This window comes from Anser anser, assembly GCF_964211835.1.
Source record: "Anser anser genome assembly, chromosome: Z".
In the NCBI taxonomy this organism is placed as follows: Eukaryota; Metazoa; Chordata; class Aves; order Anseriformes; family Anatidae; genus Anser; species Anser anser.
In genome coordinates this window covers 68,900,926-68,925,587 of record NC_139723.1, presented here as the reverse complement: position 1 = coordinate 68,925,587, position 24,662 = coordinate 68,900,926, and the positions used below count along the sequence as shown (strand labels likewise).

At 43.4% G+C, this 24,662-nt stretch overlaps 1 protein-coding gene and 1 long non-coding RNA gene across 3 annotated transcripts in view; one reads left to right on the top strand and one right to left on the bottom strand.

Annotated features, from left to right (window-relative positions):
• Window positions 1–21,745, bottom strand: part of ANKRD55 (ankyrin repeat domain 55) — a 52,728-nt gene extending 30,983 nt beyond the window's left edge. For both annotated transcript variants that reach the window (XM_083816651.1, XM_083816652.1), the window contains exons 1-5: window positions 19,146–21,745; window positions 10,242–10,364; window positions 8,370–8,500; window positions 5,904–6,013; window positions 2,587–2,647 (exon numbers count right to left, since the gene is read on the bottom strand). In XM_083816651.1, the coding sequence (XP_083672777.1) occupies window positions 2,587–2,647; window positions 5,904–6,013; window positions 8,370–8,500; window positions 10,242–10,364; window positions 19,146–19,185 (465 nt within the window). In that variant the 5' untranslated portion in view covers window positions 19,186–21,745. The remainder of the gene's footprint in view (window positions 1–2,586; window positions 2,648–5,903; window positions 6,014–8,369; window positions 8,501–10,241; window positions 10,365–19,145) is intronic.
• Window positions 21,746–21,957: 212 nt separating this feature from the next.
• The window catches only part of LOC310889337, a 15,818-nt gene continuing 13,113 nt past the window's right edge, over window positions 21,958–24,662 (top strand). The window contains exon 1 of the long non-coding RNA XR_014576529.1: window positions 21,958–24,086. This is a non-coding gene — a long non-coding RNA (uncharacterized lncRNA). The remainder of the gene's footprint in view (window positions 24,087–24,662) is intronic.

Here is a 24,662-nt window from a genome sequence, read left to right as displayed (position 1 = left end):
AGTTGAAGAAGAGCAGTTTTGGTCTTAGCTTGGTTTTACAAAGCTTAGGCATGAGGGGTTAGGTTTTGTAAAACCAAAAATGCGGATGAAATCCTGTACCCACTGAAATTAATGAGAGCTCTGCCACTGATACCAGTGGACCAAGGTTTTGGTACTGGGAACCAATTACTATTGACAGACACACAATGTGATGCTCTTAAGTGAGGTTCGAGTGAAGTGTTTCCAGATTGGACATGGGTCCTCACACCTAACCCTGGAGAGCAGGAAAAGTCACTGGAAGAGGGGAAGCTACAGCATACTAGGCCAGCTTTTCATCATTCACTCTCAGTCTGTTGATATGGACAAAAGGGCAAAATACATGAAAAAACAAGTTTTTCTCTGTTCTTGCCATAGTCATCAGCAGCCAGCTGTAAAGTAAGTGTGTAAAAACTGTGTGTAGGAATCAAAGACCTTCCTAGTCCAGGGTCAGAGGGGTCAGTAGGAGATGTTTAGGAAAAGAATATACGAAATAAGGCTCAGTGTTATACATTCACATAACATTTGGCAATCTCACTAATGACTTCTTGTGCCATCGAGACCTCCACGTGGTAACCACTCATTTTGTGAAAAAGTGCTTCCTTTCATTTTCTTCATATTCATTCACTGCTGCCTGATAATTTCTGTGGGTGCCCGCCTTATTTTAGATGCAAAAGACAGTGAACAGTCATTCTCTTTTCATCTTCTCTGTGCTGTTTACGATGTCACGAACTTGTATTATATCATCCCCCTGACATAGTTACCATCCTGAACATCCTGTTGTAGTTAGTTTGTTCTGGTTATTGACCTACCCATGAAAGGAAGCTATTCTATAATAATCTTTGTAGTCCTTTTCTGTTCCTGTTGTTGTATATGCTTTTTCAGATGACTCTTGCAGCCGGCATTCACGGTGCAGGTATACCAAGAATTTAGACAGAGCGTAGGGCTGCTTCCTGTTTTGTTCTCTTTTTCTTTTCTAATAATTCATGTTCCACGTGTCCTTCTGGAATGCCCAAAAGAGTACAGAGAGTTGAGCTGGTCAGAGCAGCACCTCACATGTGTGGGCAGGCTGCAGTGGACGATGGCTGTGCAGCTCGTACCCATCTGCTTTGTGCAAGGTGATAGCACCCTTGAGTGGCATCTGCGGTTGTGAGAGGAAGGATGAGGGTGATATCAGAACTGTCAAAGCTGTAGGGCTCTGAAGATCTAAAAAATGTAATGTTAAAAATAAGAAAGCCCAACAATTGCACATTTATTAAAAAATAGAGAGCAATAGGGGACATAAAAGGAGAAAAACAAATAGTAAAAACAAAACAAATGGTTAATGATGATTCGGCAGCAGTTCCATGAGCATAGATGGGTGCAATCCAGCGAAAGGGGACCTGAAATAGCATTCAGAGGCTGTGTTTGCCTCTGGGAAATATATTGTGATACTGCTTTTGCTCAGATTCTAGGCTTTTTCAGGGAATGTTTCTTCCCATTTTTGTCTCACAAGGCTTCATAATAAACCCACAGAAAGCCACAGTTGTGGAAACTATGAAACCTCCAGATGTATTTTTTACCGTTTGTGTGTTCATGCATTGATCAGTGTGTTTTTCTCAAGTGTAGATGGGAAAACTGAAGTGTTTTACTTATGCTAGGAGAACAGCCCTATTAGCAGAAATAATTTGTGAGGTTCCACACTTTTCAGAAAACACAAATATTCAGGGTTTAGCAGTGACATTTTAACAAATATTCCCATGCCAAATGACCTAGACCAAAAGTTCTAATTTGCATTCAGTGATGCATCACAGCAAACCATTATGGCTTGAAATTGTCATTCATGGTTACATGCAACTCATTAGCAACATAATTCTATGCCAAGACAAACCATATGTCTGGTTTAGGCTGTTGTAAGTGGGGTCTGCAAACCATCCAGTAGATAAGGGATACTCATGGGAAGAGGGAAAATTAGCAGCCATGTGGTGGTTCTGGCACCATGGAGAAGAGAAACACCCTTGAGCAATTGCTAGAGCAAATACAAACACAGGAAAAGATGTCCAGAGTCTCCCTCGTGCCTTGGCGTCTTTATCTGGAGTACACATCTGGGAAGTTGACGCTCTCCTGTGTACACTGTATGTGTACATGCAGGGCCAAGTTCTTTAAGGGACAGAGTAACCCAGCATAAATTTTTGTTCCTCCATGCTTGTTCTGTGCAATACCAGGTTTCTGTTATTTTTCCTGTGAACAGTTAGTTCTTTAATGATGGGACATTTGGAAAAAGTGAAGATTTAATCCAGGGTCCAACTTAAAAAGGATCAAAAGCAATTTATGTCTTGGCAAGTGAGTTAAGAGACTGAAGATACCTCATAGCTGGCAGTATACGGATAAGTATTATTAGTGTACAAGTGCATCACACATTGTGGGAAAAATGCGATAGGGCTTTGGAGAGTTCAGCAACAGCGTTACAGAAATACCTGACTTGTGCATAGTCTCATGATAAAATTGATAGTTCAGTGAACTCTTTCTGAACAGCATGAACCGTATGATCCCAGAGACTAGGACAGTGACTTTCAGCACAAGCTCACTCACCTCATTGTCCTGATGATTAATTTCACTAAGATTTGACTGCTGCAGAAGCACGTTCAGGAGCCTGTGGAAGCAATGACATAATCAGTGTGCTGCGCTCCTGACTAAACCTGAAAATTTGACAGTTTTGAGAAAAAAAGGCATGCAATTTCAAGACAAATCAGTATTAGTAACGGGCACAGGTCAGAATCTTAGGTCTGCACTTTGTCATATTAAAAAAGCAAATAAGACTTTATGGCTTATTGTCAGAACTTTGTGAATCAAAAGCAGATCCACTAGGAAGAATTCTTACGGTGATTGCCAGGGTAGAATCAGAATATGTAATGCTATACGTGTGTGCAGTTTTTGGTAGCAATACCTCATCATTCTATTTCATAAAGTTTTAAACAAACAGAAATATTAATGACCTGTTTCTAAAATGATTTTTCATGCTCTGTAACTCTCAGCATAATGTGATATTGTGTATGTGTTTGTGTGTGCGTACCTGCATATATACTATATGTTTACACACACCTAAACCAATAGCATTTGGCAAGACCTTACAGTTTTTCTGCTGGGATGGAGCCATTGTTATGGTATAAAACATAGCAATGCTTCAGTTCACCTTCTTATGGAATATCAGACTACAAACACTCCCCTCTGGTGGAGGGAACAGTTACAATAAAAAAGTCACGTGCAATATTCAACTGCAATAATGCTGCACAGTTTTTACTATTCCTTTCCTTATGGCATCCTGTGAAGATGTTCTGAAATCACTATAGGTTATGTTTCATAGTAGGACGCTAAGTGTTTGGATCATGTAGAGGACCATGGAAATGAAAGGGACCACTCTGTCAGAGCCTGTAACAAAGCCAAATAGCATAGGTGCTAATGTGGATGTACAGTTGTTCTGATTCTAGGAAAAGGAAAGATATAACCTTAGTGGATCCTTTGGTAAGACCATAATGCAAAACTGTGCTTAAAGACAATGAACTGTCAAGATGGAAACTCTGATAAATGTACAGACAGTGCACAACTAAATGCAAGCAGTGATGGACTGATTCCCAGGAGACTGAGTGAAAATCTTTTGCTGCTTTTCGTCAGGACCATCTTCAACAACTTCCAGCACCTTTTCCAAACTGAATTGTGTTTGGGTGTGTTCATCAGATCAAGTTGAGAGTGTTGCATGTGGAATATTTTTTTTCTTATTATTAAAAAAACACAACATTATTCCAAACAAAACAAACAAACAACAACAACAACAAAATATTTACAAATGCTTAGGGCAAGTTCTGCAGGTGAAAATCTTATCTGTCTGGTAATGCCATCTTCAGGTGCAAGAAGTCCAAATTTATTTATTTTTTTTAGAATATCCCTTTATAGTGAAGACCGGGCAGATCCCAGTCCTTTGTCAGGACTTCATATCCATTTATATATGTATGCATTTATATATGTATGCACTTGTAAGAAAGGGGTGTTAGACTTCTTTTTCTGAATCACACAACCAATGGCATAGTGAAGTCATACTACAGAAACTCTGAAAATTATGATTTAGGATTGTTGTGATTAGTTTTAAAAAAAAGTGATAGGGCAGAGACATTTTGTGGTTGTTAACTCAAACCAGAATCTCAGAAATTCACTATCCAAAGACAAGTCTGAGTAAAAATGTACTGGTGGGCAGAGAGAATGTGGGATAACAATAATAAGCTGTTAAAACTCCTTTATCTCACTGTTATATAATCTGTTACGTGGTTCTGTAGTTTAATCCCAGATATCATCAGAGAAACCAGTGTAGGGAAGGACATATCGTTCTTTGAGTGTAAAACCTATTTCAACAAAATTTGGCTCACTTATTTGCTCAGACCAACAGCAAAGCTACCACTCAAATGTGTAGATATTCAGCCATCCCAACTGAAATTTCTCTGATTTCTATTCTTAAAGACAGAATGGATTCCCTTTCCACCTTGTCTCTTAGGCTCTGTGGTACCTGCATTGAAGCATATTAATCAATTATTGAAATAATACATGAACTGGCTGATCACAGTCTCTGGATTTCTGTGTGGTCCATGTGCTGGAAACAGCACATGGAGTTTTAGCAGGGGACTGCCAGCTTTTAAACTCAGCTGAAAAAGCATTTCATAGCTCACTGCTACATATACTTTTTTAATAATGACACGAGACTCAGGAGTGACAATGAGCATGATGGAAAAGCCCCTGCACAGTGCTCCAGGCATGTCTTCTGGGCATGGGGCAACCCCAGCCAGGAGGAGGCAGAGGACAAAGAATTGAGCAGCTGATGAATTCCTGTTTAGAGCAAAGGTCTGCCTGTGTCCATGGAGAATACGAAAAATGTTCAGTGAACCCTGCCTGCTGCTGTTAAAGTAGATTACTGTTCTCTTTCAAGTAGCAGCATGAGCAGTGTTGTACAAACATTGTCTTCTTTCTGTGGAGGCTTTGTTTAATGATAATGTTTTCATACTGCTGCAGAAACCTTAAACTATTCCTTCCAAGTGATGCATGAACAGCAATGATGAAGGTGGAAAATGAAGCAAGCTGTTAAAAAAGGCCAGAGAGCAAGATCAGCAGAAATGCACAGAGCTCTGGACTGGCCTGCTATGGTGACAATGACAAATACATAACCTCAGTGATAAAGTCACACGAATATTTTACATCTACTGAATGTTTTAACTGTCTCTAATATCTTCCTGTTCCTCCAGATATGATTTACTTCCTATTTTTTTAAGTGAATTTATTAGTAAGTACAAATCAAGACTTAATATATGTTAAACCTTCCTATTATCACAGGCTAGAATGAGACAAAGAGGATCTTTGTTGGAACTTCCCATCAAGAGGCATGCTTTAGTTCTTACCAGTAGGAGTAGTTAAAAATGAGACTTTCCACCAAACCTCAGCTTCCCCTTCACAGCAGGGGCTCTCAGAGAGATTGTCATGTGGAAAACTTTTCTCATGCTGGCCCATGCTACTTGGAGGAGGAATCCAGAAATAAAGAACTAGTTGTAACATTTTTTGTGGAGTGGTGCCAGAACGATCAAGGGAAACTAGAGTTTCAACCTTTACTTTATATATATATATATATGTATATATATATATTTCAATTTTACTATTTTTTCTCTATTTTTTTCTTTTGCTGTTGTTATTTTATATCAGTTTCCTCACCTTGCCTGACTATGTACCACTGTTATAGAAGCATTAGGTAATGCTTTTGCTCCTTTCTGCCCCTGTGACAGCATGGGACGGGCTCCCCATTGGGCTGGGTAGCTATTTTTGCGGACTACCTGTTGAGATTCAACCAGAAAATGCTGGTGGAGCCTGGGACATACCTCACATCAGGCTCTGCAGTAGCAGCATGTAGTGGCAATCTCCCATTTTTATCAGGTATGTTCTGCTTAGCACCATTTCTGAGCAGGCTTACACAGCCTTCCAGCCATCCCTGAAAAAGAAATTACAGCACGTCAAAGAAGAAAGTAAAATGCATCAGGCTAGATACTTGGTGGTTCTGACCTTCATATGTGACCCTAGCTGTTTCTGTCACCTGAGGAAATATACTTTGTTTCTCTCTGCACTCAGAATGCTTTCTTTTTGTACTCTGACAGAGTAGCTCACCCATTGATTTCCCTTCCCTTCCCTTCCCTTCCCTTCCCTTCCCTTCCCTTCCCTTCCCTTCCCTTCCCTTCCCTTCCCTTCCCTTCCCTTCCCTTCCCTTCCCTTCCCTTCCCTTCCCTTCCCTTCCCTTCCCTTCCCTTCCCTTCCCTTCCCTTCCCTTCCCTTCCCTTCCCTTCCCTTCCCTTCCCTTCCCTTCCCTTCCCTTCCCTTCCCTTCCCTTCCCTTCCCTTCCCTTCCCTTCCCTTCCCTTCCCTTCCCTTCCCTTCCCTTCCCTTCCCTTCCCTTCCCTTCCCTTCCCTTCCCTTCCCTTCCCTTCCCTTCCCTTCCCTTCCCTTCCCTTCCCTTCCCTTCCCGTCTCTCTCCCTTCCCTCCTTCTTTTCTTTTTCCTTCTTTCCCCCCCTACACTTTTTTTTTCTTTTCCTGCAGCTATGGCAAGCAGTGAATGAATAAACAGTGATTAAAAATCTGCTAATTCCTGTATCACTAGCAAATGCTACACATATTCCTGCATGTGAATTTAATTATGCTAGTTTAAACCATGAACAAGAGCACTTAATCTCATTTCCTTTATGAGATTTTAGCAGGGAAGGCAAATCAATACTAAAGAGCCTCAGAGTGTGGTCTTACAAACATTGTTGCAGAAGTTTGAATTAGTGACAATGTTAGACTAAGAACAGCACCAGAACAGATGGAATTAATCAGTTCTTGGACTAAAACCTTCTATTGATCACCTCAGCAAAACAGCGTGTAAATAATCTGGTTGCAATTGCATAAATTTTTCAGCGTATGCTTGAGTCACAGGGAAATCAAGCACGTGTTTAAGTATTTTCTTCAAACCTCTGCAAGCCACCGATAAAGACCATTGCCTCCTGTACGAGCTATGTTAGATCAACATCACCAGCATTCATAGAGGAAAGTCAGAACATCCCCGTTGTGGCTTCTGGTGGAAGTACAGGACTACTGAATTCTGCATGTGATTTTGAACATGGAGCTCTGCTGAATTCAGTTCTCTGGACAGACATCACAGCCAATGCTCTCTAGACCTCTGATTATATCCGTCACAGAAACTGAAATGGAAACTTTGAAGCCTGGGTGGCTTAAATCTTTTCCAGTCATTTCTTTTTTTCCAAAGAATATCTGTTCCCCTCTGGGAAAAGAGGAAGGAAAAATGGAGCATGACACTAATTACGGGATTTTTTTCTTTAATATCTGGCAGAGGAAATGTTTATTCTCAAGTAAGTGAGGCATGCCCCTTGCACTGAATAAGTGTCTGTGAATAAGCATGTTTTGCTTTTTTCTACACATATTTTCTGGCTGAATGTCTAATAGCTGAGCAGAAACATTGTTTTTGTCTTGAAATTGCAGGAATAAACGATTCAAGTGTTGAGATTTATTCAGGCTGCCACTATATCTGTTTAAATGTACTGGCAGTCATCCAGCCAGAACTCATACCAAGCGCTATGGGTAAACATTCCTTCCTCCTTTCTTTCCAATGAGTCAAGAAAGCCTATGGTCAACCCTTCGGCCCAACTAACCTGGTCCCCATCCTCTCCCTGAGTTCTGAATCCCCTCCAGTGAGGAGCAGAAGACTAAGAAGAATGCAATCCTTTCATATTTCAGACAGACAGCACTGCATCTCCCTTCTCAAATTTCTTGATGAGATGTCTTCCCCTACTGCCACTTGCATGTGGGTTTAGTGGGGGGTTGGATTTGCTTAAGAACTGAGTATCTGTGCTGATTATCTGCAGCACCTTGAACCTGGCTGTTCAAGGTCCAGCACTATAATGAAGGGAAAAGCAATGCCCTAGGTCCTGGGGTGTGCAGGTAAACATGCTTGCTGGCCACCCAAAGTTGAGATAGGAATGTGTTTCCTGGAGCATAAAAATCTGATACAGAGGACCCTGGCTGTAGTGAGAACCCCATATCATACACTGGTTTTACAAGCCAAAATAGGAAGGATATTATGAAAAGAGTTATGAAACTTTTTTTACAATCATCCAAAGCTTCCAGCTTCCATTGTAAATTTTGCAGTTTCACTGCTATCTAGAACCAAATATTTTGTCCTTTTTTTTCTTTCTTTTTTTTTTTTTTTTCTGTAATACAAACAGAAATCTTATTTGCTCTACATATTTCCCCTCTTCACTCCACCTATCTTTCCACCCTCCTCCCCCAAGACTTGGTACCAGATAAGTTGCCAGAGATAAACTGGTACGTCCACAAGCATCTTGAGTATTAATATTGGCTCCCATCTTCAGTAAAAGCTTCACGGTATCGACCTGGCGTCCTGACACAGCATGCATCAAAGGTGTGCAACCTGGGGAAGAAAGTCAAATGTTCTTTTACAACTTTTATTTTTTCATAGCCATGAGAGAGATATTTTGTTATTTGCTGATGTTAGCATTGGCAAATTAACAAGTCCTTTCTCTCACAACTGTCCAACAGCTCTGCTCAGCTTTTTTCAGGCAGGAAGTAACTCCCGTGCCAGCTAGATTGCTAGTGATTATAAAAAGAACATAACTTCAGAGCAAAAGCCTTGCTTCATTAACTTTACATCTGTAGTGAATATTGGTTTTCTATTGACAAAATTCCCATATAAACTATTGACTTTGTACACCATTTTGGAGGCTGATATTCTTCAAAGTGAATAGTTGCCAGGTTATGTTTGGCTAATTTTCTCAAACCACAGCTTTATTCTGTGTCTATGTGTTCAAAAGATGTATGAAATCAAGCCATATCTCATGCAAAGCTGTGTTTCAGATGATGCTTTATGTAGACAATGACTTATTTTAAAGACTGGATTTACCCTAGAGTAGTTTCTTTTCTGCCATCATGAGAACTTATTTTATATTCTGCAAACCATTCCTGTGCTGGAAAGAGACTGAAATCTATGTTCAAACTTAATACTCAGATTTATTTAATACTCTGTATTATAGTATCATTTAATTGCTTCCCCTTCCTTCCATTCTGTTAACTGCTCAACAACAGCAAAGTCTTTCCTGCAGAATCTGACAAAGCAATTTCAAGTTACTAAACTGGGAATAAATTTGAATGTTAGAAGCCATAACATGCAACAAGGCACAACTGAGGAATAATTATTCTTTCTGAATTCAGTCAGACTGTTGAGCAAATAAATATGCGCTACTCAAGCTAAGATTATGCACACTCTGCCATATGTGTAGGATACAGCCATATGTTTTGTCTTGCAAGACTGGTCTTAGTTACATTTTATGTACAACCTAGTAAGCAACTGGAGCTGGAGCTGAAATGCTTCCTGTTTTTAATCAGTCTACCTCCACTCAGAGCCCTTCACAATGATAAAGATTAGAATACATGGTGTTCATATCAATCCTTCTAAAGAAATTGCAATAAAATATACTCTTGACCAAACCAAGATTTTCTAGAAAAAAGGTTGCAGAGATCTGTAGCTTTAATTGATATGGAAAATTTAATTTAATTGATATGGAAAATAGATGCAATGGAAAACTCAGCCATGGGAGAGTGCTTTGTAACAGTATTATATAGAAACCTGAACACAAAGGAAAAGGAGTGCAGTCTCACAGATTAAACAGATCAGTTAATTCATTGTATATTGTACAGTTAGCCATTTGGCAAAAAACCACATAACAAAATCTTTCAAATTTGTTTGTACCTGTGCACACACTTTTAAAGTGCAAATTACTGAAACCCTTTACTCTAGAGATGTACAGAATTTATAGGATTTAACTTTGATAAAAATATTCTTCTCCCTTCCTTGAAAGAACAGCAGTTTCTCAAGAACCTCCCCAAAGAAGATAAAATAGATTCTTGATACAGTTCTGTTTGATTATGTCAAATCAGCTTATTTTTATTTGTAAAAAAAATATCTTAGAGCTACAGGGGAAAAGAAGCATCTAAATTATGCATTTCTAGTGGGTGTTCAAAAGAATAACTCAAATTTTCCATATTCTGCTACTAAGCGTAATTTTCTGAACACAAACATCAGGATTTAAAAATGGAAAATTTAATTGGAATCTGAAGCCCCTAATCCCCTGAGAAAAAGCTCAGCCCTCATTTACCCTCACTGTCGCAGCACTCCAGGATGGAAGGATCTTCTCGAATCACTGCAGTTAGTGTGTTCACATCACCATTAGCTGCTGCTTGGTAAACTACAGTCAGGTCAATCTCTTCTGCTGCATCACCTACACAGAGGAGTACATCCATGAGTAAGCAGAGAGCAAGTACAAATGATTAACAGTGAAAATAATAGCACATTTCACTGAATTTGTGTGAATGTTGTAGTGGGTTTACGTGGCAAGGTTTTGGTAGTGGGGGGCTGCAGGAATGGCCTCTGTGAGCAGAGCCCAGCAGCTGCCCCATGTTAGGTAAGGGCCAGTTTCAGCCAGCTTCAAAAAGGCCCACTGCTGCCCGGAGTTCAGCCAATAAGCAATATTGTTTGTGCCTCTGGGAGAGCAGATTTAAGAAAGGGAAAAAAACCTGCTGTGCTACAGCAGCTGGGAGGGCAAGGAGTGATAAACAGCCCTGCAGTCCCCCTGGTGAGTGCAGCAGGAGGGCAGGAGGTGCTCCAGGCAGGCAGCAGCAGTTCCCCTGCGGCCTGTGGAGAGGCCCCTGGTGGAGCAGGCTGTCCCCCTGCAGCCCACGGGTCCCACACGGAGCAGATCTCCACGCTGCAGCCCGTGGAGGAGCCCCCGGTGGAGCAGGTGGATGTGGCCTGGAGGAGGCTGCGGCCCATGGAGAGCCCCCGCAGGAGCAGGCCCCGGGCCGGAGCTGCAGCCCGTGGAGAGGAGCCCACGCAGGAGCAGGGGGCCTGGGGGGAGCTGCCGCCCGTGGGGGACCCGTGCTGGAGCAGTTTGCTCCTGGGGGATGGACCCCGTGGTACGGAGCCGTGTGGGAGCAGGTCTTGAAGAGCTGCTGCCTGTGGGCAGCCCCCGCAGGCTCAGTTCGGGAAGGACGGCATCCCGTGGGAGGGACCCCGCGTGGAGCAGGGGCACAGAGGGACGGTGACCAGAGAGACAAAGTGTCAGGGACTGACCGCAGCCCCCATTCCCCTGCACTGCTTGGGGGGAGGAGGTAGGAGAGGGTGGATGGGGAGAGGGTGTTTTTAGTTTGAATTTTTAGTTTCTCACTGCTCTAGCTTGTAATAATGGGTAATAAATGACGTTAATCTCCCTATGCTGAATCTGTTTTGCCCGTGGTGATCACAGAATCACAAAATTGTAGGGGTTGGAAGGGACCTCAGGAGATCATCGGGTCCAACCCCGCTGCCAAAGCAGGTTCCTTAGAGCAGGCTGCCCAGGTAGGCATCCAGACGGGCCTTGAATATCTCCAGAGAAGGAGCCTCCACAACCTCCCTGGGCAGCCTGTCCCAGTGCTCCATCACCCTCACCGTAAAGAAGTTCTTTTGCGTGTTGGTGCGGAACTTTCTGTGATCCACTTTGTGGCCATTGCCCCTTGTCCTTTCAAACTGTTAATTGATAATCGTTGAGTGATCTCCCTGTCATGAGGGCTCCCTGTCCTGACCCCTTTGCATAATATTTTCTCCCCCTTTTCCTTTGAGAAGGGGGAGTGAGAGAGTGGTTGTGGTGGAGCTCAGCTGCCCACCTGAGTAAAACCACCACAGCTCTATAACTTGAAGTGGAATAAAGTGTATGCAAACAGCACAGTGGCTTTTATTAGTCATGTGAAACTTTTTTCACAGTTAACTTCTTCAATAAACCGTCAGACATAGATGCTGAAATGGCATAATAAAACTTGTGGAAAGTTTCCACCTCTTAAAAGAAATCATACTAATATTAATGTGACATGAATTGAGAAACAATGAAGTAATAACTGAACTAGCTCATTATATTACTGACTATACTTCTGTGAGATAGGATGACATTGGAACACAACAGGTGTTTACAGTTTCAGTGTTGTCCCTTATTTCAGTCAGCCTTGAGCGCTTTACACTCGATGATATGCCCTGGGAAGAGACTCACAATCCTATCACAAAACGTGTCAAGGGTTTGCTAAAGAAGGGTGGACTTCTTCAAATACTTTTTTTTTTTTTTTTTTTCCCACAGAAAACATTGATAATCATCAATAGGACTATCATCAATGGATTGGGAGGGCACAGTTCTGTACATTTTATTCTAGAGATGGCAGAGCAAAGCCAATTGCCAAACAAACCTAAGAGCTAAGTAACAGCTAAGGCTAATGAAAAGAAACAAAACAACAACAACAACATTTTAATGATATGTCTTAGACCCAAGCACTGCTGTAAAATCACCTTATCCTTAAGTTCCTGAGAAGATTTCGGGGAAAATCTGAAACAAAGAGCAGAGCAGTTTGAAATTACGAGGTCTGTGACAAGGGGAGACACAGAGCCTGTTTAAAATGGGGAAGAATGCAAACCAAACCACAAGCAGTCCCCCAACACCCTCAGTAAATCTGTGCCTATGTGGCATTTTTGCTCTTCCCCTTGACTTAGCTAAAAGCACAGCTACTTGCACAAAAGAAGAATGAAATGACAGAAGGGCATGGTTATGTGTGGGAATATATTTATATGCATGAAAATATCATTGATATTTGGTGAGATTATGAACTGATCTCAAGAAAATTAATTTTATTTTTTTTAGAAATAGGCATGGGCCATGTACCAATATGCACTTAAGTCATGTATTCAAATTTAATATTCACAAAAACACATAGGGCTATTGTGGACTAGATTTGCAGAGAAGACGAAGTCCCTAACTTGTGAGGCAGACAAAGGGGAGAAATCTGGGGAAAGCCCAACAGCTTGATCTAAGCCAAATTAGTTTCAGAGGCACTGATAACTAAACACATCACTGAGATGATTAATTTATGGAGAAATTATATTCCTGAGTGGTTTAGTAGCTTTACCGGGCACTCAACAATCAATGACAACATTTACTAATTTTGTTCATTAGGCTAGGTTAGTAAATATGCTTGAATGTCTATTTCTTGCTTTTATATGGCATTTTATAATTTAGAAACACTTCTTGGAAGTAAAAATGATTAGCTGCCAACGTTTGGCAATACATTCTTCATTGGGATTGGGATTCTGAACATACTTTTCAACTCTGAGAGTCACACAGGTGACCAATGCAGAGCATGTTGCTTTCTTCATTATCGTTTTTCCATGGAAAGCATTGAGTTTGAAGCTACGCTATTTTTATGACTTTCTATCTACTGAATTTAAACACAAGTGATTATTTTTTGTGGCCCTTGCAATGGAAGGAAAACCTTCACAAGCCTGTGTTGCAGGACCAGTCCCTGAACAGATTTTGGTTCCTAAAGGACTGAATGAGAAGATTTTCCTCGTTTATGGATTCTCTTTTACTAGTAACATGCTTCCAGGCTGCTCATCCCATGTTGCGCGTACCTACATTTCCGTTGGCTTCAGGTGGCTATTAACCTCTTAGCTCCAGGAGTCAAATTAATTATTATTAATTTTTTTTTTTTTTGGTGTAGGGTCAAACCTGATGTCACAATGAAGGTGTTTGGTTTTGGTCAGCTACAGTCTCATCTTTCCTTTTGAAAGAGGAATTTCTGATCTCTGCTAACTCAGAAAGAAGGTACAGCGGCAGTGCGATGTACTGTTCGCCATGGCTGCGGTCAGAACTCAGAGCACAACTGTTGTCCCACCACTGCACCACCTTGTTAACAGGAGAAAGTAAAGCTGATGCCTTAATCACATGAGAAAGTTGATTAAAGGAAAGACAGGTTAAGCGACTGATGACTTTTCCTAATGGTTGTGTTTTCTGGAAATAGCATAAATACATAAGCAGTGCAGAAAAGGTGTTTAAAGAGAATTTGAAAAGTGTTAGTAAAGTCTTTTTAATATTACCACATTGATATAAATTATATTAAACATTATATATATATATATATTTGAGCGAGAAAAGAACTTTAAAGATAATTTCAAAGTATTTGCCACCCTATTCATGCTTGTGGTCACATGTGGCAGATGAACCCTCATTAGCTCCACACTGGACTTTACAACCCAGTGTAATTGCCCACACAAGACCTTCTGTGCGTGGGACACCATCATCACTCTCTGCTTTAAAACTTGGCTGCCAAGGAAATGCAATTAACTCTTACCTGGGAAAGGTTAGTATCTCAAATCTGGAGCTCTGATTATGAGTTTGGGAAAACTGGAGAGCTGATATTGAATCTGCCTTCACCAGTGCAGAGATTCCCATTTCATCACTACTCCACTGAAGTGAATTTCCTTTCTTTTTCTCCTCTAATTGGTCTTTTAAATTACACATTTGGTAAAATTTGTAAATTAAAAACGCTAACTTGGTTTCTGTTCTACCCGAGAGTCTATCACTCAACAAACTGGTCATTTGGCCCAGAAGCTCTGACCTGCGTGCTGCTCAGGGTGCTTGGGAGATCAGGGGAGATGAAGAGCCCTTGCATCTGGACAGTCATCATCAGTGACTAGTACATGAATAAAGAGGAGACTTTACCACAGTGCCCATTAATCATGTTTCTGTATCAAAACAAATCTGCAAACTGCTCTCGCAATTGTTAAACTCAGCAAACAGATGTTAAAACAAGCTCACATCTGGTACTTAAAGTGAGCTGTGCAACGGGCTGGGTGGAAAGCAAAGGGACAAGGCAGGGATTCACCGCTGGCACTGCTCCCCTTGGCCAATCTGGAGGTACCCAGGAGGTACCAGCTGAGAGCACTGACAAAACGCCTCTCACAGCTGCACGTGGTGGCTATCTCATGGGACTGGTGCAGAGAAGGTGCTGCTGGCATGGGGAAAGAAATCATCAGATGTACGGGTACAGATAGTAGATCAAAGGGGCCATCATCTCCTTTTATCCATTACACGTATAACTTTTATTCTTTTTGCTGTTTAGCCTTGTAATAACTGTTACATTTTCCTACTGTGAGTCTGGCGTAGAGCAATCCAGGCAGAAAAGAAATTCTCTGTCTCCTGAGCAGAACAGTTGCTTACCCAGAGGGCAAGGTGGCGGGAAGATGAAAGGCATGGATGCACACCTGCACTTGGGGCACAGGTTCCCTCTACCATTTTTCACTTAACTGAAACCAAAATGCTTTCTCCCCTGTGGCTTTGCTGTCCCTAGAGCAATTGTTCTCCTACATAAGGAGAGGAAGCCAAATTCTGAATGATGAATGAACGAGTGAATGAATGGATGAATGAACGGATGAATGAGTTTTCCTTGCACCTGCTTTTAGCAGAGCATGGACTTCATGCCTGCTAGGGGACAGTGGCATGAAGCCATGTCCAGGGTGTCTCTAACATGACCAGTGTCTCTGGTGAGGGGAGAGGGGGGAGACAGACGTGTGGTCTTCTGATGCTTCATGTGACTGGGAGTAGGGAAAGCCAAGAGGTCCTGGATGGCATTCACCCTGCCTGCACTTGGCTGCAGGTGATGTGGTGTCTCCTGTTTCATCTTCCTGCAGCTTACCCTGTCCAGGAATGAGGGGGCCTGGCTGCAAAGTTTGTAGGGCCTTTCTTTTGGCAGACACCTTCCTGGGCTGAGGAGGAATGTTTTGGAGAGTGGGCATTTTGCAGAAGATGACAGAGAGGTACTGAGTGGCTCCCTCCTCTCCTGCTGGGGAGCTGGGCTGCAGCTTGGGGCACCAGCATCGTGTGCCATAAAGGGACCACAAACAGCCAAATGCTTGTCCCTCTGTCTGCAAATGTGTTAGCTTTACTTCTTTTATTGTCTTTCAGTTCTGTACATGCCAGTGAGCACTGGTGCTGTTTCAGATGCATTGTATTTTGGAAAAATACTGTGCCACTGGTGAATGGAAGCTTCAGGAAGGAAGAAGGTCCAACTAACAGCCAGCGTGTGGAGCATGGGGAGGGAGAAACAACAGGCTGGCACAGCAGTGCTGTAGGAAGGTCTGGAAGAGCCTTAAAGAGCAAAGACCAAATGCCATACAAGGTTAAGACATTTTCTTTCACAGCTAGAATACTCAGAAAGCACCAAACTTAAAAGACAATTTATTTGAAATAAGCTGCAGTATTTTTAAAGCATGTCATTTGCTCCAGATAGAATAAGTCTTTTGGGCTGAAAGGAGGTGTATAAAGAAACATACGGAGTGATCACAGGATTTATAGCAATGAAATTACACTGACTGTGATGCTAACACTCCTCTAGATTCTCATGTGAAGGATGTCTGCTGTACTTGATTTGTGATGTTGGTTGACCTGTTGTTTTGTAAAGTGAATATTGGATGTACGTAAGTGCTCACTTCCTATTGCATTGGATTTCAAAGATCTAAATAAAGTCATTGCAGGTTAGCTTAGTGTATGTGGTGTGGACAATGATAGATTTAGCCCTGCTAAAATTCATGAATTTTTAGAACTGGAAGATGGATGACAATAATTTATGTTAACTGGGGGGAAGAAATATTTATGTATATAATTTACTCCCCTCTTTCATGCAAACACGCCCTATCGCACCCCACCTCCACCTCCCACCCCCCATGCTTCTCCCCTCCCCACCCACCCAGTAGCCAAACTCCTGATTTTCCGGGGTTTATCAGCAGGACACAATACTAGACAGCTACGTGATTTCAGCAAAAAGATGCTTCCTGGTTTCACCAAAAGACAACGAATCCCGAACACGGACTGAAATGCACCACTGTGATCTCACTTTGCAGTGACTTTTACCACTGGAAAAAACCCTTTGCATCCAGCGGATGCAATTAGCATCCCCTTCTCCCAGCTCCCTGATGTCCCAAGCAATGGGATGTGCCTCTCGGCTGTACTGGGATAACCTATGTCAGCAGTGGTAGGCACCTCCTGGTCTTAGCGTGTTAGTGGATGAATGCAAATCTTTTGAAATCGTAACTCTCTCTCTAATGTTACAGATTTACCGATTGCTTAACAAAATAATAACCCCTGTGTGTGCCTGGCTGTGAGTGTAGCAGCCCAGGTCTTGTCTGGGTCCTCTGTTTACACAGTAAACATCAGAAGCCAGGTACAGCACGCATTTGTATGGCACTGAACAGTGTTGAGAGGGGAGCAGGATCTGATAATGGCTTTTTGAAGCCCCACATTGCTACTGCTATCACTATTCATAGTAACATAAGCTATTAATGAGTGATGTCACAGAAGTGTTTCAAAGAGGCTGTGTGATTTTTAAGCCTGGAACCTTGTTTTTTTTGATCTGTAGCTGAGAGGAGTTTTCTGGTGGGTGGGATGGAGAATGGGATTGTAGGGTAAGATTTATTGGTCTGACAGATACTGATTTGGTGTGCTTGATAGCTAGTCAGAATTATACCTTTTTTATAAATTGCTCCAATGAGCAGCATGCTCTTTCTCCTTAAAAAATACTCTTTCTGCTTAAATTGGTAATGTGTCATGTGTCAAGGGCTGACGTGCTATTTAGCTAAAATCCACCGTGCACTCTGCGTCTCGAATAGAGCTCTCTTTGTGCGATAACTAGTGGTTTCAGTGTTCCCTTGCTGTGCGCTGCCTGCTCCTGCAGGCGCTCCCTGTCCTCCTCCCACGCAGCAAGTGGGGAGTACAGGCAGCGAAGTCTGATCCTCTGGTGAGCCAGCAGCTCCTGCGGCGGAGCGGGGACGGTGGGTGCACCTGGAGGGGGGTATTGCTGGGGAGGTGCTGTGAGCGCAGCGTGGCACGGGGATGGGGGACGGAGCTGGGTGGACACAGGGATGGGGTCGGTGTGCAGAGTCCTGGCAGGAGGAGGGGAGCAGAGCAGAAGTCATGGGAGGTGCTGGGAGATGTCCCCCCCCGTCTCTCTCATTTCTATCAGGATAAGTGGTTTGGATCAGTGGTCTCCTGCACTGTTCTCTGCTCCCTTATCCATCTGGAGACCTCACTGCTCCTCCCCAGCCCTGGTTGGGCTCCAGCCTCACTGCTCACACCACTTCCATCAGCTCCGTGCCCATCAGCAAGGTGTCCCCTCACCCTCCCCAGGCTCCAAGCACGTCCGTGTTGGGGTGCAGCACACAGTGCCTGCAGAAGGAGAGCTCAACAAAGCCTGCTGGGTGCTGCCAAAGCTGGGTCAGCCCCACACCTCTGTCCTTTCAAGGAAAATGTCCCAAACACGATTTTCACATGATCGAGGAGAAACTGTCTGTGTTTCCGTGGCACACATACATGCCTCAGCCTGCTTGGTGTGGGGCGAGCGTGGCTACATCAGCTTTGACTCTTTTCAGGCATGCACGGGAAACTGTGGCCACTGCATACAAATGATTTTGCAAGCTGACTTACAGAGAAATTTGTTGCAACACAGATAATCAGACAGTGACTGCTTCCTGCTCTGAGAATGTGAAAGGAATACCACTGTACAGAGGATTAAGCTACAGGAGAGAAAAGCTTGTACAGTCAGATAAACGCATGAAATTAAACCATTTAACTTAAAAACAGATGACAAAGTGACATTAGTATTTCTATAGCAACCTTACTATGTAGAAAATCTTCACTTTGGTTCTTTAAAATATATCTTAAATTCATAGTTATGGAAATACTTACCTATACAGCTAACATCTACTGAAGCAAAGTCAGTCACTTATCACCATCTAGTCCTCTCAGTGTATACTATTTAGTATATTAATAAAACCAGCTTTTCTTAATTTTTTACTCCATTTTAAATTGCTTCGATTGCTAATGTGGAAATTGTTTTATAAATATATATATCCATAAAAGCACCAATATACAATATAAACAATAAATGCATTGCATTCATCTCTCAGTGTTAGGCATAAGAGCAATCAAATGCTGTAGCTTATCTGCTGAAATATGTTATCTTTAAAAATAACTTTAGCTTCAGGCTGAAATATCCACGCCTGAAACTGATGGAAGGGATTCCCTCCCGTGTAACAAAAATAGATCGCCATGAGACCTGATCTTTTCCAAAAATTCTTGCCATTCATTCTGCCAAGTAACATTCATACATCTGCCTGGGAGTACCAGAGATTTTTGAAATTAGGAGCAGTGACTTACCTTTGTGCTGATCAAACACGGATGAGGAACTGAAATCCATTGTGATCTATCTCATTATTTACAACCAGACCAGGCAAAAAGCACCTCTGGGGTTTCCAGGGAGGAATTCTACATATTACAGCAAACAATTCAGTGGTAGCTGTCACCCATCTTCTTGTCAGAGAATTAAACTCGCTTTATGTTTGCACGTTGTTGTCATGATCATTAGCCTGATGGGAACGGAATACTCTGTTTGCTAGGGATGCTCTTAAAATTACATCCCTGGAAGCGCAACCGAGCTTTTGAAAAACGTCTTCAGTGAGCAAGACTGCCTGCGAGCATCTCTGAGAGATGCTGCAGCTCTCCCAGCCTCGGCAGCAGAGTGCTGCCCGTAGACAAACAAGCCTCAGAGGGTGAATGGGACCGTGCTGGCACACGGAGCATGTGCAGAGCTGCGGTGCAGCCTGGGTGCCGCCGGCCTCGCTGTGCTGGTCCAGCGGCATGTGCTGCGCTCACCGACAGCCCCGCCGGGGCCACTGCACAGGCCGCTGCGTCTGAGGGTGGTTATTCACATCATGTTTTCAGAGGCTGCCTGCTTCTTGATTTAACTGCTCTATGCAGAGCATAAAAAACCAAGCCGTTGCTGTCTTAGTGTATTAATACCTGATTAATGTACAAGGTGCAACGAAAGGATGGCTCTCAGTAACTGAGGAGCACATCATTGTTGCTGAAGTAGGTAGTGATGCTCCAACGGTGCAGTACAACAAATATAATAGTTCAAAGGGTGCTCCAAACCTCCTGTGTCTACAAAACCAACAGCAGATTCGTGTCTTCAAGCTGTTATTTGGGTTGGGCCTGTGCCTCCCTAAGCTGGGAACTCAGACTGTGTAGTGTAAAGGGGAAGTGACCCTGCTGAGCTTTGCTTCTTTGACCAGAGGATGTATTTAGCCTTATAAAGCAGGGAGGTGAGTATAACAAATAATCACCCTGTCTTACATTTCATGTGGGAAGATCTAAGTTGTAGCTGTGACATGTTCTCCCTTCTCTAGCCACAGTTTTATCTGTCCAGGTTAAGGTTGTTTGCATGGCAGAAATAACAATAAGTAACAATAAATGGGCTGATTTGGTACGTAACTGGAGCAGGGGATCACCAGGTCTTTTCTTGAAACAGTGCCAGGGGGCTGCTGGTTTGGAGGGATACAGGCAAGCTTACCTAGCACTGCTGCGTTGGAAAAGATTTGCCACTGCTGCTGAGGAAGGCAAGCTAACATACGAAAATTATGGAAGGCAATGCACTTCTTGTCCAAGAGTGCAGAGAGGATCTACAATAAAACTATATCCACATTAGGTCAGCCCTAGACATTATTCACCCCATTGACTGTATTGTGCTGCATTGACTGACTCCTGTGGCTACAACAGATCCAAGAGATATAACTTACACGTAGGCACAGCAGGAGGTATATCCGCAGCTGATTCACATCCCGGACATCTGTGTCTGACCCTAAATCCAAACTATATGTTTGGGAAAGATTGTATGGTCCAGGAAGCAGTACAGCCTTGACAGACTGAAACTGCAGACCAGAGATGAAATTTTCCAAAATGTGACAGTGTGATCTGCTCAAGGGTCCTGACCGTGAGAGCTGTGTGGTGGGACTGTGGGGCAAGAAGCTAGCTCTGTTCGTCTCTTCTGCTGACTTGTTCACGCTTGGCTCATTTCTGGCTTTGTTACAGTGGGGAGGGATCCACCATGTGGCAACTGCTGGTTGTGCACAGACGTGTGAGCAGGGTATGTCTGGGGTTACGTGGCAAGGTTTTGTTGGTAGCAGGGGGCTGCAGGGGTGGCGTTTGTGAGCAGAGCCCAGCAGCTGCCCCATGTCAGAGCAGAAGGTGTTTTTAGTTTGCTTTTAGTTCTCACTGTTCTAGTCTGCTGGTGTTGGTTAATATATTACATTAATCTCACTATGCTGAGCCTGTTTTGCCCGTCACGATAATTGTTGAGTGATTTTCCCGTCCTCATCTCAACCCTTGAGCCCTTTGCATCGTATTTTCTCCCCCTTCCCTTTGAGGAGGGGAGTGAGGGAACAGCGTGGCAGATTTCAGCTGCCCAGCTGGGTGAAACCACCACAGGTATAACGCAGACGGTCGGCATCTGTCGCCTTCACCAGGAGGGTGGCTCGGCTGGTGGCTCTGGCTCTCACCTGGCTCTCAGACAGCCCTCAGGTCTAACACCTCGGTGCTGCTCAAAGACCTGTGGCCGCTGTGGCCTCCGTGGAGAAGAGGCAGGAGCTGGAGGCAGGTCTCTTGGGCGGCTTGTGGTCAGGCACTTCAAACTGCAGGTTATCACACCCTCTGACCTTCAGAAGGCCCCACAAGTGGCCCCTGCTGCCTGCGTGTGGCATGAGGCTCTCTGTCCTTTGTGTGCAGTGTTTCTGCTCAGTTATCTCTCTGCATCCATTTCACACCCCAACACTGCCAGTCCCCTTGTTCGGCCTTCGCAGGGCACCCGGAGCAGCCGTGCATGCTCCTGTTGGAGCACTCCCAGGGGCCAGCAGCACCAGGAGTGGTGTTCCCCTGCTTTCTTCACAAGCCTGGATGTTTGCACACTTAGTACTGCTTGGTAAGCATGTAATCTCATGAATGGAAGTAAAAATGAACAAAAAGGATAGAATCAACCTTCACTTTCAGCTCCTATTAAATGATAATGATTTAATTATATTAATAGTAATTTGATTATAAATTATTTCAAGTACCATGCTGTACATAAACTGACTCCTGATTGGATTTTGGATTTGGATTGGGTTGTGCTTCCTTGTGGGGACTGATCCAGGGCCCAGCCAAATGAGCACAATCTCTCTTGCAATGACCAGATGAAACCGTGACTAGGGAATGGAGAACGTGTCACAGCTACAACTTAGAGCTTCCCACAGGAAATGTAAGACAGACTGTTTGTTCTACTTGCTTCCCTGCTTTATAAGGCTAAATACATCCTCTGCTAAGTCAATATGAATTTTTGCCCTTGACTTCAATGGAATGAGGGTGGCTCCAATGGTGCTATTGTTTTAGATATCACTAGCGTCCTCTGAGGCAAATTTAGCAAAAAGCAAATCACACCTGAGAGACTGTTCTGCAATTATAGTAGACTGTCAAGCAGTAACTGCTTCTATTAGTATTGTTTTTCCAAACGATAATCTGTGTGCAATGAACTAAAGCAAATTTTTATTTTTGCTCCAAGTGTTGGGTATTGGAAGGAGCGGGAAGTCTCCCAGTGAGTTTGTCACCCTTACCATTTAGTAGCTGTCTCTCTTATAGAATAGTTTGTGTTGGAAGGGGCCTTAAAGACCACCCAGTTCCACCCCCTTGCCATGGGCAGGGACACCTCCCACCAGACCAGGTTGCCCAGAGCCCCATCCAGCCTGGCCTTGAACACCTCCAGGGATGGGGCATCCACAGCTTCTCTGGGCAGCCTGTGCCAGGGCCTCACCACCGTCACAGTAAAAAATTTCTTTCTTATATCTAATCTAAATCTACCCTCTGTTAGTTTAAAGGCATTCCCCCTTGTCCTATCACGCCACCCCCTGACAAAGAGTCCCGCCCCAGCTTTGCCGTAGGCCCCTTTAGGCACCGGAAGGCCACTGTAAGGTCTTCCTGGGGTATTGTCTTCTCCAGGCTGAACAACCCCAGAGAGTCTTATTTGAAAATCAAATTGAATTGAAATCTGAATTTTGACAGAACCTGGGACCTACGTTCATATTCAGTGGTAATAAGACATCAACACAGTTCTTGAATATTACTCCAGCAGTAGTCTGCTCAGATGACCATCAGCCAAGCCTGAATCTTCAGACAAAGCCCGTTGGCACCAGAGTGGATGGAGACAGATTAAACAGGCTGTGAACACCGAATGTGTGTTGGACTTTATGGAAGCTCCAATTCTGAACGTTCAATTCAGATACAGTGGAACATTCCGAAATTTTTCAGTAAAATTACCCATCACACTGACTAAATTTTATCAGCTGACAGAGATGTCTTCTGAAGACTTTTTCCAGTGTTGGAAGCAGCTGAGGAACACTGAACAAAAAGTACAGGATCTCTCTCTTTACCTTCCAAAGACTTCCTTGTGGTATTTTCAGGTCTGAAACTGCATTCAGTGCCTCTGGTGTGGTGTAAGGCCAGTTTTAAGAGACAGGGAAGCGGGCCAGCCAGATGCGCATGCGGAGCAGCAAAAGGGGTGGGTGTGGACACCTGTCAAGGCAGGAGAGTCAAAGTACACGTGTGTCTGCCCAGGGAGCACATCTGTGTTAGTGGCACCATGGAGCTTGAACTGGGGAGTGTGGAGTGGATTACACAGCTAGAGGGAAATTTGTGTTCAAGCCTTTGTATTGTTATTATTATTACTATTATTACCACCACCACCACCGCCATCATCATCATCATCATCATCAATCATCATCATCATCATCGTTGTTGTTGTTGTTGTTATGTATTCCATTATTGCTTGCTCTAGAAGATAACATAAGGAAGAAGGAAGGTGTCCGCTCCAGATCAGATCAAACATTCATCTACCTCAGTCACTGCAGTGTCTAAATGGCACTTGCCAGCAGCTTTATGGTGAACTGCAAGACAAGCGTGTAGTGGTTCCTCTGAGCTCTGTTCTGGTCTCCGGCATTTTTCAGCTCAGGGTCCTGCTGAATGCAGCCTCTAAAGCAGCCCTGTAATTTTGCAGGGTTCCAGTAGGTGGTGGGGTCTGATTAATACTTGGCTCTTTGAACCAGCAGAAACAGCTCTAAATGGAGAGGCTTGCATTGTTTTTCTATTAAATTCTTTTAAACAAAGGAAGAAAAATTCATTTGTGGGAAAGCAGTAATCTCTGACATTATGCTGTGCATTAAGAATGCCTGCAAATTAACGAAGTTCCATTCCAGATATCAAACAGCAGTACAGAGCATGACTAATCATCTACGAATGGTAAGCTTTGAGAGCCTCTCTATAAACCCTTGTGATAGTAAAGTTTCATTGCTAACATACATGAAAAGCTTAACATGTTTTTAACATATATAACTCCAAAACTCTATTTTAAATCAGGAAAATTGTCATTTAGAGGTAAATGCAATACAAGTGGGTTGAAAGCAGCGTTGGGAAGCGTGCATCAAAAGGACAAATCACTCTGGCAGGTGTATCTGTGTCTGTATAGTTAGAAGGCAAAGGGAGGAGGTCAGCATTGCCCCAGGAGAAGCTGGTGGGGCTGCCTCCATCCCAGCAGGTGGGGATGTACACATTGGGAACTCCTGTCCACTGCCACAGGCTTGCTGGGACAGCCAAGTCAGCTCGTCTTCCTTACAGTATTTGGAGCAATAATACCCAGTGGATTGATTCTGGATCCTCGCTGCGAGGCTATTCACACCTTTCTGCTGCTGTGTGCTTTCTGTAGTAGTTTTGCTGTAAGACAGGACAGCTGGGCTGGCAAGAACAGCGTTCACTGCTTTGGGAGCGGTGCCTGCTGTGGCAGGGGTTGTGTCTGCACTGTGCAGGGGAACGCTACGT